This window comes from Lithobates pipiens, unplaced genomic scaffold, assembly GCF_037356315.1.
Source record: "Lithobates pipiens isolate NorthernLeopardFrog02 unplaced genomic scaffold, aLitPip1_a1.2 Scaffold_18, whole genome shotgun sequence".
Lineage (NCBI taxonomy): Eukaryota > Metazoa > Chordata > Amphibia > Anura > Ranidae > Lithobates > Lithobates pipiens.
In genome coordinates this window covers 352,690,541-352,705,784 of record NW_027507758.1, presented here as the reverse complement: position 1 = coordinate 352,705,784, position 15,244 = coordinate 352,690,541, and the positions used below count along the sequence as shown (strand labels likewise).

Genomic DNA, 15,244 nt, shown 5'->3' with positions numbered 1-15,244 from the left:
ATAGAGGTACTCTTGATGAAAACAAGAATTGGCTTTCCTGTCAAAAATTGTAATGATATGCACCTGTCAAACAGGTGCGGAAAAATTGGTCTTTGGGTGGTAATTGTGCCCATGAAACCTACACCAAAAATATTCTTTCAGATGAAATCAACACCCACAACACTAGGCAGCCTAGAAGACCTGCAGAGATTCCACATCCCAAAAACACTTAATTGGCGACATTGGCATCATGGGCTTCATAGCTGCTGGTAATCCAGGACTGATTCATTTTGATAAAAGATAGAAAGACAGTCCACCGAGTCTGTGGACAGACATGTTCTATGATCAGTAACAAAATCTCCAGAAGCACTGAATGCCTGTTCAGAAAGCATGCTGGACGCAGGGCAGCCCAGAAGCTCAATAGCATACTAGCAAGTTCTGGCCAGTGGTCCATTTTCATGACCCAGTAAGCCAATAGATCATCGACTGGAAAGCTCTCCATCTCTGTTTTACCCCTAGATAATCATCCACCATGTGATGCAGATGCTGCCGATGGGATGTGGAAGCTGATAGCCCTGGGTGGCGAGGACTAAAAATACTCAGAAGTGCATCACTTAGGCCGCCTTCTCCGCCGCTCCTCTCTTGACCAATAGAAGCCTCACAACTACATTTTCCATGACCCTGTAACCTACCAGAGTCAGGAAAAGCATTTTATAAACTTCTTTTTAAGGTGGCCTCCTCCCAGACACGTACTACTCCCAAGGGTTCTGTGGATGGATAACCATCTCTTACTGTTTGATGTATGTCTTCCTCTGCTTCAGTGCCTCTGAAACTGCCAGAATCCTCCTCCTCTTCCTCTCTCTCTCTCTCGCAGAGTTTCAGGAGGAATGCCCTGTACACACAGTCGGACATTCCGATAACAAAATCTGTTGGATTTTTTCCGACAGATTTTGACCCAAACTTGTCTAGCATACACACGGTCGCACAAAGTTATCGGAAAATCCAATCGTTCTGAACGGGGTGACGTAGAAATGGGACAGTAGCCAATAGATTTGTGTCATAATTTATTCTGAGCATGCGTGGCACTTTGTCCATCGGAATTGTCTACACATAATCGGAAATTTAAACGATCAGATTTTGTTGTCAGAAAATTTTAGATCCAGCTCTCAAGCTTTGTGTGTCGGAAATTCCGATGGAAAAAGTCAGATGGAGCACACACACGATCCGATCGCACATTTTCCATAAGAAAGTCCGAGAGTGGAGTTTCAGCACGCAGTGGTAAAGGCTTTTTATGTTTTTGTATGTACAGATTTACGTTTTGACTCATTATTTATTTATTTTATTTAAATTTGTAACGCTGTCCCTTCCTTCCTGGTGAAATAAACATAGGTAGGGACAGGATTGCAAACTAAGTACCAGCTTTTTAAAAATAGTAAACCCCAGTCCTAAACCCCACTTTATCCCCATACAAAACAAAAAAACTCTTCCTGCTCTTTAAAAATGCAGAGTGAAGGACAGACAGCAGTGAAAATATTATGGTAGAATCCTGCCCATCCTCAAATCTTCTTTTTCTGGGATAAAAGAAACATTAGAGACATTTATTAAATTATTTTGTTATTTACAAATGTGTTTTTTACATATAATTTTTTTTTTCTTTATGTATCTATTACTAAAAAAAGCCAATGTCTGAAATGCAGAGGGAACCAGGTTGGGTCTACTGACTGGACTAAAAGGCCAATGGTATCTGAAGCAGGATAAAATTTTACCATCTTCCCTCCCATTTTCCGTATCACCTTTTTTATTCTTTATTTTTTTCACAATAGTTACATATTTAAAAAAATATATTTTTTAGCATTTACATTTTTTTACATTTTTACATGTTGTATTATTGTTATTTTTGCCTTGCAGGGCTGTCCCTGCCCTGGCCAAGCAAATCCGGCAAGCAGAGATAGAACATCTGTATAATTGTGTGAAATGTACTAGAAGAGTACAATTAGGGTTTTTTTCTACAAGAGATATGGAACTACAGAGGACTCAGCAGTTTAAAAGGAGAGAAATGAGAGGAAACAGGAACTAATAAATAAATAACTCATTCATGAGTTCCTGAACACATTGAGGTCTCGGTCACAACATACCTGCACGATAACTGATGGGAAAACAGCACAGATTTCGCATCAGTTTACATCAGTTTTTATGCACGTTGACATCAGTTTTCATGCAAAGCAGTTATGTGCCCTATTCACACCAATATTGATGGCATGTCAGTTTTTTTTCCTGTTCAGAAAACTGTATGCACATTGCAGATTCCTGCACAGAAAAAAATCTGCACATTGTGGTGTGAACAGGGCACATAGAGAACCATTGTTTTCTTGATCCCTTGCAGAATGCATGCAGAAAAACTGATATCTCTGCACCATGGTGTGACCAAGGCCTTAAATAATGGTAGCAGCAGCAGTTAAAGTTTAGCCCTTCCATTTTCATAGTATTTCTCTATTTGACCTGTATTTTAATCCTTCACTTAGGGGGAAACATAGAAGAAATAGATAGTCCATCGAGTCTGCCCTATTTCTTTTCCTTTTTTAATTTAAAGTTTTAGGCAGTTTTGAAGAAATGTTGTAAAGTAAGAATGCTTTCAACAATATATATTTAAATTGTTTATTTTTATCAATTTACAAAATGCAAAGTGGGTGAACAGAAAAAAAAAATCTAAATCAAATCAGTATTTGGTGTGATTACCCTTTGGCTTCAAACCAGCTAAATATTTACACTTGCACACTTTGTGCGCTTGCACAAAGTCAGGGATTTTGTAGGATTAAAGTCAGGTGTATGATTAACCAATTATACCAAGCAGGTGCTAATGATCATCAATTTTATATGTAGGTTGAAACACAGTCATTAACTGAAACAGAAACAAATGTGTAGGAGGCTTAAAACTGTGTGAGGAATAGCCAGACTTTGCTAATAAATTTAGGTTGTGGAAAACTGTTTCATGTCACAGGTCACACACCGTGGCAAGACTAAGCACAGCAAGAAGACGCAATGCAGTTATAATGCATCAGCAAGGTCTCTCTCAGGCAAATATTTCAACGCAGACTGGGGTGTTATGATGTTCTGTTCAAGTTCTTTTGAAGAAGCATAAAGAAATGGGCAACATTGGGGACCATAGATGCACTGGTCAGCTATAGAAGTGAAGGGTTGGCCCTCACAGAGCCCTGATCTCAACATCATTGAGTCTGTCTGAGATTATTTTTGAGGCAGCCTACATCCACAAAAGATGTGTGCTGAGTTCCTGCAAAAACTGTGTGCAAGTGTACCTAGAAGAATTGATGCTGTTTTGGAGGCAAAAGGTGGCCACACCAAATATTAATTTGAGTTGGATTGCTCTTTTGTTCATTTACTGTTCATCTACTTTCCATTTTTTTCATTGATAAAAATAATCTAGTAACACTTCTATTCCTAAAATAGAAAACTTTTGCAGAGTAATGTATATATATATATATATATATATATATATATATATATATATACTGTATATATATATATATATATATATATATATATATATATATATATATATATATATATATATATATATATACTGTATATATAGATCTCTTTCAATATATATATGTATATCTTCTCTTAGAACTCTGGCTGGAATAAATACCATTAGGTAAGCTTTATTAAGCTTTACATGAGTAAGTTCTTCTGCTAGCTCTGTTTCTAGAAATCCTATAAATTAACCCTCATCACCAATACCATCCACAAACTTGTTATTGTTATTGCAATTTATTTCTGAGAAAACTGAAGAGAAATAATTATTTTAATGGTTTGCTGCATCCAAGTTTCCTTCAACATAAGTGTTTTAATATTTTTGAACCCATGGTATTTTTTCCTTCTGCCACTGGAGTACATGAAACAGGTTTTGTCTCTTATTATTCAGTGTAGACATTTCATCCATTTTCTGTGCTTTGGCAGCAATGATAATGCATTTGGTCTTTTTTATCCTCCACATTACCTCCTTTTTCTCCATATACACACTATATGTTATACAAACTATAACCCCCTCAATACCCCCTTTCTTGATGACTTCTCTGGCCTGGCTACCCTACATTCTTTCTTCTAAAATCCCCACAATAATTTTGGGTGACTCCAACATCCCTATTAATACTAACACTCCTGCCACTTGAAAAATTCTCAGCCTAACCTCCTCCTTTGACCTGAAGCAGTAGATACACGCTCCTACTCACTCTGAAGGCAATACACTTGACCTCGTTTTCTCTCACCTTTGCACTCCATGCAACCTCTCTAACTATCCATTCCCTCACTCTGATCACTACCTTATTAGTTTCACTATCTCCCTCTCCTCCACTACCTCTCCCTCCAACCGCCTAAAAGTTACCCACAGAAACCTACGTCATCTCAACCCTTCTCGTCTCTACTTTGCTACCGACAACCTCTACGACAAAATCTCACCCTATCCTGCACCAACCTAGCCACTTCTGTCTACAAGGCTTCACTTCCAGCCTCGCTGGACTCACTGGCCCCTCTCACTACACACAGAATCAGGCCCCAACCTCTTCAACCTTGGCAAACAGATGATACTAGAAGTCTGAAAAAACATAGTTGTGCTCATGAGCGCCTGATGCACAAGACCACTCTTCTCTACCTTCAACTCTCTATGTTGTCCTCCACTGCCTCCACCCACCAACTCACTCACTGCCCAGGAGATCGCCAATCAATTCAAACAGAAGACTAATAAAATTCGCAAGGAGATCTCTACTGTTCAGATACCCTCCACGCCAGGCATGTACTGGCCATTGGGACTACAGGGAGTTTCCCAGTGGGCCGATGGCTCAGTGGGCCGGTTTCAGTGACAAAGTAATGGCTGCGTGACTTGCCCATCAACTTCACGCAGTGATGTGAGAAAGATGAGAAAAATACAGAGGAGAATACTTGAAATAATAGAAGAGGTTAGTGAAGACACCTTATGTTATGCTACGTATGTTTTTTTTGCACAATTACGTATAGTTTTATATACTGTTTTTGTGCTTGTTTGCAAAATTTAAAGTGGGCTAGTCTGGATGAAGTCCAGGGCCAAATTTTTATCCCAGTCCAGCCCTGCTCCACGCATTACACTTCATGCCCACAGGTACAATCAATACTTCCCTCTTTCAACCCCACCACTATAGACAAGGTTTCTAAACTACTTACTAAGGTCCACCTTACCACAAGCCATCTGGATCCTGTTCCCTCGCAAATGCTCTATGTTCACATTCACCCTCTGGCTCTATGCTACACTCTCTAACCCCCATCTTCAATCTCTCCCTCTCTTCTGGCATCTTCCCCAACTCTCTAAAACATGCACTTGTCAGACCCATATTTAAAAAGCCCTCAATGGATCCATCCGATCTTAATAACTTACGCCCATCTCCTTGCTCCTATTCTTATCCAATCTCTTTTACCGTCTGGTCTACAACTGACTGAGCATCCACCTCTCTGATAATAGCCTTCTTTATCTCATTCAGTCTGGATTTTTTCCAGAACACTCCACAGAAACTGCTCTCCTAAAACGAATAAACAACATACTAACAGCCAAAACCACTACTATCTACACTATTCTGTACTACTGCTCCTGGACCTCTTTGCTGCCTTTGATACGGTTGACCACCCCCTCCTCCTAAAAAAAAACTTTGGTTTTGGATGCCTTTGGTCTCCCTGACTGTACTCTTCACTGGTTCTTCTCCTACTTATCCAACTGCACTTTTAGCTTTTCTTACAACTCTACTGTCTCCTCTCCTCTTCCTTTCTCTGTTGGGGTCCCTCAATGTTCTGTTATTGGACCTCTCCTATTTTCAATCTACACCTCCTCCTTGGGTCAGCTAATAGCCTCCCATGGCTTCCAATGCCACCTTTACACTGACAACATCCAAATCTATTTCTCTACCCCTCAGCTCACTCCCTCTGTCTCTTCACGTATAATTAATTTATTATCAGTCTAGATGTCACACAACTTCCTCAAACTCAATCTATTCAAAACCAAACTTATAATTTTTCCACCTCCATATGCCCCTTTCCCTTCCCCTGATCTCTCTGTCAAAATCAATGGCACAACTATAAGCCCACCCCCGAATGCCAAGGTATTACGTGTGGCCCTGGACTCTGAACTCTCCTTTAAGCACCACCTCAAATCACTGTCCAAATTTTGCCGCCTCAACCTCCGCAACATCTCAAAAATACACCCCTTTCTAACTAATGACACAACAAAGCTCCTAAACTACTCCCTTCTCATTGGCTTACCTCTACATAGTCTATCACCTCTTCAATACATCATGAATGCTGCTGCCAGACTCATCCACCTTACCAATCGCTCTCTGTCTATCCCTCCACTGGCTTCCGCTCACCCAATGAATTGAATTCAAAATACTAACAACTACTTACAAAGCCATCCACAATTTAGTCCCCGGCTACACCACTAGCCTAGTCTCTAAATACCAACCCTCTCGTTCCCTTCTTTCCTTTCAAGACCTTCTGCTCTCTAGCTCCCTCGTCGCCTCCTCCCATGCTCGCCTCCAGGACTATTCCAAAGCCTCTTCAATCCTATGAAATGCCTTACCCCTATCTGTCCGCTTATCTCCTACTCTATCAGCTTTTAGACGATCCCTGAAAACCCTTCTCTTCAGAGAAGTCTACCCTACCCACACTTAACAATGTATTTTTATTTTCTCTATCAGCTCACCCCCCACAGTTATTACCTTTTGTTCCACTTGACCCTTCCTTTCTATATTGTAAGCTAGCAGGGCCCTCTGATCCCTCCTAAATTGATTTGTATTGTAAGTATACTGTCTGCCCTCCTGTTGTAAAGCGCTGCACAAACTGTTGGCGCTATATAAATCCTGTATTATAATAATAATAATAATACTAGCGTCTTTAATTTCCCAAAAATTTTAGCCAAAAATCAGATCACCTTGGGGTGCACTTTCCTGGCATTTTTATTTGAATCAAAAGTGCATACATATAATGAGTATATATATTACAAAATAAAAAAAAACAGTAGTTATTAAATACCATCAAAAGAAATCTCTAGCTAACCAAAAAGAAAAAAAAAAGATAAAATAGAATTTATTTGGTTACGGGGGTTGCATTACTGAGTAACTGTCAATCATACTATTACAAGACTAATAAGGGGTAATACAGACCCCTCAAGAGACCAGGACCTACAAGTCCTACCCTAATCTGGCTCTATGCAAGTTTACCTGCAGCATACACTATGCTTTCTCTATCACTGCTAAACACAATGTCAAGATGGCTGCTAAGGACCCAGCCTTTTATAGTTAGAGAGCTGACACATAATAAAACCATCATTATTGGCCTTTCTAAGCCAACTGACCTAAGCTCAAATGCCATAAAATGCATTATTGTTATTTTGTTGCTATGGCATCAAATGGCAGTGTTAGCTCACTCTTTCCTTGACCTGTATGTGAGTTGGGCTTACCTCAAACATACTTGACCGGAACCCGAACCTCATTCCTACTCTTCATGTCCCTATGGAGGTGAGCAAGTTTTGAATGCTGCAGAGAGCAAGAACAAGTCCCTGTGACTGGTGCTTGGTACACTACTGTATCTCAAGTAGCCCAGAGTGACTGAGGATTTAATAGGTTTTATCTTTTGACATGCAGTACCAAGTGTGTCATTGAATAAGAAGTCAAACATCAAGGCTGTTTTTTCAGTCTACAAATAACCTCTTATTAAGTTTTGATGTATATACATTTTCTTATAGGCAAACAGAGCTATCAGTGCTATTGGATTCGTAACAGCAGCTGCTGGAGCTTTCTCACTTCTGGGAATGTTTCACAATAAATCAAGACAAGGACAATACTGATGAAGAACAAAATGACTTTCAAACAAATGACTGGGACAAAAACAAACATTTTTTACTATTGTACTGATTCGAAATACTGCATTACTGGAAATAGCTGTAAAAATTCAACTGTCCTCAACTAAAAGTATTTTGCTGTCATCAACTAAAAACTATTTTGTATCTCATTTTAAGCTTTGCCATTCATGACTTAAAAATGAACACTACTTTTCTTCCTCTTTCTAATGAATATTACAATATAAAGCCCCATGTACACTGGGTGTTAGCTAACCTCTTCTAAATGTCTGTTGTCAGCCGTGTTTTTGTAGGAAAAAATGCTTGATGCGTGTAAACATGTGTAAATGCTTAAAGAAGCGTTTAGGCATGCTTAAGCATGTCAAGCGTTTGGATGTTAATTCATTTCATTGGCCAGAATTCTGGCCATTGAAAGGAAATAACGATCAAGCATTTGACAGCCTAGCATTTATGTACATTTAGCCCTTGTACACACGGTCGGAGATTCCGACGGAATGTGTCCGATCGGACCGTATTGTCGGATAATCCGACTGTGTGTGGTCTCCATCAGACTGTTTCAGTCGGAATATGCGACAGACCAAGTTTTCCAACTTGTCTATAAAATTTTCCGACAACATGCTCCGATCGGACACACTCCAATCATGTGTAGCCTACTCCGACGGACAAAGTGCCACGCATGCTCAGATCAAATTCCTAGACCAAAGCTATTGGCTACTAGCCTGAACGTAGTCCTGTCGTAACGAAATAACGTCATTGCGTTATGTACAATCGGATTTTTCGATAACTTTGTCCGACCGTGTGTATGCAACAGTTTCGGACAAAATCCGTTGGACAAAGTCCGTCGGACAAAATCCAACGGATTTGGTTGTCAGAATGTCCGACCGTGTGTACAAGGGCTAAGATGCATTTACATATGCCAAGGTTTTTTTACTGCCAAAACTCAGCTGCTCCTGGATGCACTGGCACATTTTTTTTTCTGCCTCTAAACTGCTCTAAATGCCATGCATGCATGGACACATAAGCCAAAAAAGAGGTGCAACATTAACATTTTTGTCTATGCATAGGCCTTAAAAGCATAGTGTGGTCATTAATTTTATGAATAGTATAGCATTTATTCTAGAAGAATCCATTGCACATAGTGTAGAATGTTCAATGTTTGTTTTTGTCATGGTGGAACATTAAGAACATGTAATGTTGTATGTAGGTGTGCAGCAATTAAGGGACTAGGACAAAACGTAACTGGTATAGAGTTGTTTGAAAACGCAGTAGAAAGTTGATGGTATGCAGACTATCTATAATCCTCAGGGCACTTCGCAAGACATCCAGTAACATTGCAGTATGTAGACAAGGTTTTTCTCAAACCTGAATATAGCTTGATTGCATCTGTGTATTTCAGTTTATGTGACTTCTGAATATTATCATTAAAAGATCAGACTGTGTCACAAAAGTATCAAGAGAGAAATGTGATTATGGCTACAAAATACTGACATTTTCTGGAAAATGACAGTCTTAAAGTGGATATGTAATGAAAGAACATGAAAAACTGTCATGGTTGACTTGTTCTTAAAGATGCAGACTCCTTGATTATCATCATAAAAAGAATAAGCACCTTGTCAGTTACAAACTGGAACAAACACACAAGATGGGAGCCAACAGTGAAATCTACCATATTTAAATCCTATTTTGACCATTTAAGGTCAAACTCTGGACAAATATATACAAATATCTACAACAATAGATACAGTATCTCACAAAAGTAAGCATGCACCTCACATTTTTGTAAATATTAATAAAGAAATTAAACTCTGCTACAATGTAAAGTAGTGAGTGTACAGCTTGTATAACAGTGTAAATTTGCTGTCGCCTCAAAATAACTCAACACAGCCATTAATGTCTAAACCACTGGCAACAAAAGGGAGTACAAGCCTAAGTGAAACTGTCCAATTTGGGCCCAATTAGCCATTTTCTCTCCCCGGTGTCATGTGACTTGTTAGTGTTACAAGTTCTCAGGTGTGAATGGGAAGCAAGTGTGTTAAATTTGGTGTTATCACTCTCACGCTCTCATACTGGTCACTGGAAGTTCAACATGGCACTTCATGGAAAAGAACTCTCTAAGGATATAAAAAAAAAAAGAATTGCTGCTCTACATAAAGATGGCCTAGGCTATAAGAAATTGCCAAGATCCCGAAACTGAGCTGCAGCACGGAAGCCAACACCATACAGCGGTTTAACAGGACAGGTTCCACTCAGAACAAGCCTCGCCATGATGGACCAAAGAGGTTGAGCACATGTGCTCAGCATAATATCCAGAGGTCGTCTTTGGGAAATAGATGTATGCATGCTACCAGCATTGCCACAGAGGTTGAAGGGGTGGGGGGTCAGCCTGTCAGTGCTCAGACCATACGCTGCACACTGCATCAAATTGATCTGCAAGGCTGTCATCCCAGAAGGAGACCTCTTCTAAAGATGATGCACAAGAAAGACCACAGTTTACTGAAGACAAACAGACTGAGGACATGGATTACTGGAACCATGTCCTGTGGTCTGATAAGACCAGGGTAAACTCATTTGGTTCAGATGGTGTTACGCGTGTGTGGCAGCAACCAGGTGAGGAGTACAAAGACAAGTGCGCCTTGCCTACAATCAAGCATGGTGGTGGGAGTATCATGGTCTGGGGCTCCATGAGTGCTGCGGGGAGCTACAATTCATTGAGGAAACTATGAATGCCAACATATACTGTGACATACTGAAGCAGAGCATGATCCTCTCCCTTTGGAGACTGGGCCACAAGTCAGTATTCCAACATAACGACCCCAAACACACCTCCAAGACAACCACTGCCTTGCTAAAGAAGCTGAGCTTAAAGGTAATGGACTGGCCAAGCATGTCTCCAGACCTAAACCCTATTGAGCATCTGTGTGGCATCCTCAAATGGAAGGTGAAGAAGCGCAAGGTCTTTTACATCCACCAGCTCCGTGATGTCATCAGGGAGGAGTGGAAGAGGACTCCAGTGGCAACCTGGGAAGCTCTGGCGAACTCCATTCCCAAGAGGATTAAGGCAGGGCTGGAAAATAATGGTGGCCACACAAAATATTGACACTTTGGGCCCAATTTGGACATTTTCACTTAGTTTCACTTAGCGGTCTACTCACTTTTGTTGCCAGCGGTTTAGACATTAATGGCTGTGTGTTGAGTTCCGTTGAGGGGACAGAAAATGTACACTGTTATACAAGCTGTACACTCACTACTTTACATTGTAGCAAAGTGTCATTTCTTCAGTGTTGTCACATGAAAAGATATAGCAAAATATTTTCAAAAATGTGAGGGGTGTACTCGTTTTTGTGAGATACTGTATAATTATATATATATATATATATATATATATATATATATATACTGTATATAAAAATATATATACAGTAGTTAGCTTTTCCAGATGTCTTCAGGACAAGCACATGACGTGAGGGTCCCTCTCTTTAGATCTTCTCCTGGTGGTGGGTGATCTTCGATGTAGCCGAGAGGAGCATTGACATAAAGATGCCAGTGCTGTTCTATGTACCATTACACTAAAAAAGCAGGACACTGTGGTGATGCACCCCAGGGGTTAATCCACGAGACCTTGAATTAACAGTGTGATCTTAGTCTTCCAGATTGTATGATGTGGGGTATCATTTAACCTAGAAGACTAGTGGCAAAATGCAGTTACTGTGGGGAATAATGACAGTTGATGGGGTTCTATTAAAGAGGAGCTCCACCTTAAAAACAAAATATTAAAAGCCAGCAGCTACAAATACTGCAGCTGCTGACTTTTAATAAATTGGCACTTACCTGTCCAGGGTGCCCGCGATGTCGGCAGCAGAAGACGAGCAATCGCTTGTCTCTCGGCTGCCCCCGCCGCTATCCTCTGTGAGGGAATCAGGAAGTGAAGCGTTGCGGCTTCACTGCCCGGTTCCCTACTGCGCATGCGCGAGTTGCGCTGCGCGTCTTCACTGGTTCGGTTGTGTTCTGGGAACTGTTTCCCAAAACACAACTGGGGGGGACGGGAAGTGATTTATCTGCAGATATTCTGCAGCTATCTATGTCCAAAAGTGGGTGCAGATACCTATATTATACAGGTATCTGCACTCCCCTTCCCCCTGAAAGGTGCCAATTATGGCACCAGAGTGGGGGAGAAATCCGATGAGCGGAAGTTCCACTTTATAGTTACATAGTTAGTAAGGTTGAATAAAGAAACCAGTCCATCCAGTTCAACCTGAGTGAGTGTCTACAATTGTCCCTATCCCTGTACATTGCACGCTCACAACGGTCCCTACCTTCAAGGAGCCCGCAATCCAAGGTCCCCATTCATATACTAGGGCCAATTTTGGACAGAAGCCAATTAACCTACCTGCATGTCTTTGGATTCTTTTATGGTGGAGCTCTATTTAAGAAGTAACCCAGAGTTTTACCACCAACATACTATGCAAAGCATCACAGAGAATTCAGAATTCACAGTGTCCCCTGTTCAGTGGAGTTTACAATATAATGTCTCCACTAACATAATATAAGCAAACACACAAATAAGGGACAAAAGTCAGAAGCCATGAACTCACTATTATATTGTGCAAAGAAATTCTTGCAAACAGAAAGAGAACATACAAACAACATGCAAATAAAATGCTGATGTATTTGCCCTATGTCATTTATGGTAATCTGTCTGCTTTGTGGAAATTATGGTTGGGGATTGTTGGAGACTGGTTATTGTTTTACACAAGTGCCATATGGAGGTGGGTAGAGAAGCCACATTTTGTTCTATGTCTTGGAAAAAATTGCTGGAGAGATCTAATTGGTCATGGAGGGCAATTCCTATCCATGTGCCTTAGAAACATCAAGCAGAGTGAATTCTCTTAATCTGTGCTTTTTTAAGAATTTAATGCCAGGAAACGACTTTATGAAAGAATAGATCTTTTTTTTTTTTTTTAAACCAGACATTTTTACAAAAAAATGTACTAACTTCTTTATTTCCATAGTTAACAATATTCCAGAGCATGTATAATCCCGTATAATATCCATAAATACTTTATTTGTTCATACCAGTACATATACACAGAAATACTTTAATGGAGATAAACGTACCAGCCCTTACCTCCTAGAACAAAAAAAAAAAGGAACTACAAAGCATTATCATTCTAGGCCCTGTGATTGTCTACGTAGCATTATATCAAGTAGTATGAATCCCAGGGTATTCAACAACCCCCCATATATTCTTTAAACTGTATTAAGGCAGCCATGGTGCTGAAAAAATAAGTGTTCATATTTCAGAGTAGTGCCCATATTACTTACCACTCCTCTGAAGTAGAGTTCGTCTCTGTTTTCCAATATTTCAGAATAAGCTTACGGGCCTGAAATAATTCTCTAGAAACTGACTGTCTAATAGATATCTGTGGAACTACAGCACCCAATATGCCTAAATAGCATTGTTAGGGTCTAATTAAACATTAGTTTCAAATGCGCCAATAATAATGTTTATAACTGCTCCCTAGTATCTATACAACTTAGGGCATCGCCAGAGGACATGTATCAGTTCTCCGTGATTTTGGCGACTTCTAGTACACGTCCATTACTTCCGTATACCTATGGTGCTTAATTTGGATGGAGTTTAGTGTACATGTAATATTATTGATACTGTAATTGGGAGAGTCTCTGGGACGTACTAATAGAGCTCATCTGTGCAGACTGTGAAGCCCCCTCCCACTGTTCTGGGCATATAATACCCAAATCTCCCTCCCATTTAACCATAACATTACATGGATAGTCTTCCAAGTATGCCTTCAGAAGTAATGTATAAAACCTGGATTTAAAGCCCTCTGTTGTAGTAATATTCTGCATTAAATTGAAAATGGGTGTATGAGACATATGCCAAAGTGTAGAAGGGCCTTGGAATATAGCATGTTTAAGTTGCAGATATACTATCTGGAAATTAAATAGAGATTGAAGAGTGGAAAAAGGTACAAGGTCACTCGCATCAAAAATCTGATGTAGGTGAGTGACACCATATGCTGGCCATTTACAACTATACTGTAACTTAGCTAGCTCAGAGTATGGACCATTCAGCCATATCAGACTGTATAAAGTAAAACAAGTAACATTCTGCAGCTACTTAGCTTTTTCTCATAATTTATGCATACGTCTATACAAGGGAAGCGTTTTGTTAGATCTACACAAAGATAGAGACTCAATACCTGCTGTTAAGGATTTATATTTTATAAAGTGTAATATTACCACAAGAGTAGGGTCAGAGTGGTTATTAGACATATTTGGAGATAAAACCTTTCCTCCAACCAGGTATTATAACTGAGCTGATGTTCCAACTTAATTCTAGGCACTTTATTCCACCACAGCAAGGAACAAAATATGATGTCAATTACCTGAAATATTCCCAGTGGAATTACAAATGGTGCATTATGTAAAAAGTAGAGCAGTTGGTGCAATAGGATCATTTTAAATAGATTAGCCCTGCCAATTAGATACAAACATAGCTTATTCCAAAGCTTAATTTTTTTCGCTAAGCCCTTTTACACACGTCGGACATTCCGACAACCAAATCTGTTGGTTTTTGTCTGTCTGATTTTGTCCGACGGATTTTGTCTGAAACTGTTGCATACACACAATCGGACAAAGTTGTCCGAAAATCTGATCGCACTTAACGTGATGACCTTATTTCGTTAGGACGGGACTACATTCGGGCTAGTAGCCAATAGCTTTGGTCTAGGAATCTGATCTGAGAATGCGTGGCACTTTGTCCGATCGGAATTCTCTACTAATTCTAATCTTCTAATTCTCTCTGCTGGAAAACTTGGTCCATCGGATACTCAGACGGAAAGAGTCCAATGGAGCCCACACACTGTCGGATTATCCGACAACACGGTCCAATCGGACATTTTCCATCGGAATGTCCGACCGTGTGTAAAAGGGCTAAGACGAGAGAGGAGAGGTATTACATTTAATCAACAATAATCTTAAGTGAATGTCAGCAAGCCATCAACCGCCATCGACCACAGGTAGTCAACAGGTGGATCATGAAGACGGCTCTGCCCCCCCCCCCCCAATGTCTGCTGCTCTTATTTACAGCAGAGTGGAGAATGAAGGCAGCATAGTGCTAGATGCCTCAGTGACTGGCTGCTAGGAGGTCCTAGCAACCAATCACCAGCTTGTTATTATGAAATGTTTACTCTGGTAGTTCCTGTTCATGTCTTCCACCCATCACTATGCTTTTCTCTGATCTCTGCTCTGCTATACATATGCTGGCAGGTAGGAAGTGCTATAAACTTAGCAGTGTGTGTGTATATGTGGGTGGAGGGAATGATGTGAAGGGGACAGAGGAGACAATGT

General features: G+C 40.2%; 1 protein-coding gene across 4 annotated transcripts in view; it reads left to right on the top strand.

The window, feature by feature from the left end:
* PLAAT1 (phospholipase A and acyltransferase 1) overlaps window positions 1–9,323 on the top strand; it is an 89,577-nt gene extending 80,254 nt beyond the window's left edge. For 3 of the 4 annotated variants that reach the window (XM_077487490.1, XM_077487488.1, XM_077487489.1), the window contains one exon: window positions 7,760–9,323. In XM_077487490.1, coding sequence (XP_077343616.1) covers window positions 7,760–7,861 — 102 coding nt within the window. In that variant the 3' untranslated portion in view covers window positions 7,862–9,323. Of the gene's footprint in view, window positions 1–4,180; window positions 4,964–7,759 lie in introns of those variants that run through there. The other variant, XM_077487491.1, reaches the window with a different exon arrangement.
* Window positions 9,324–15,244: the final 5,921 nt, after the last annotated feature.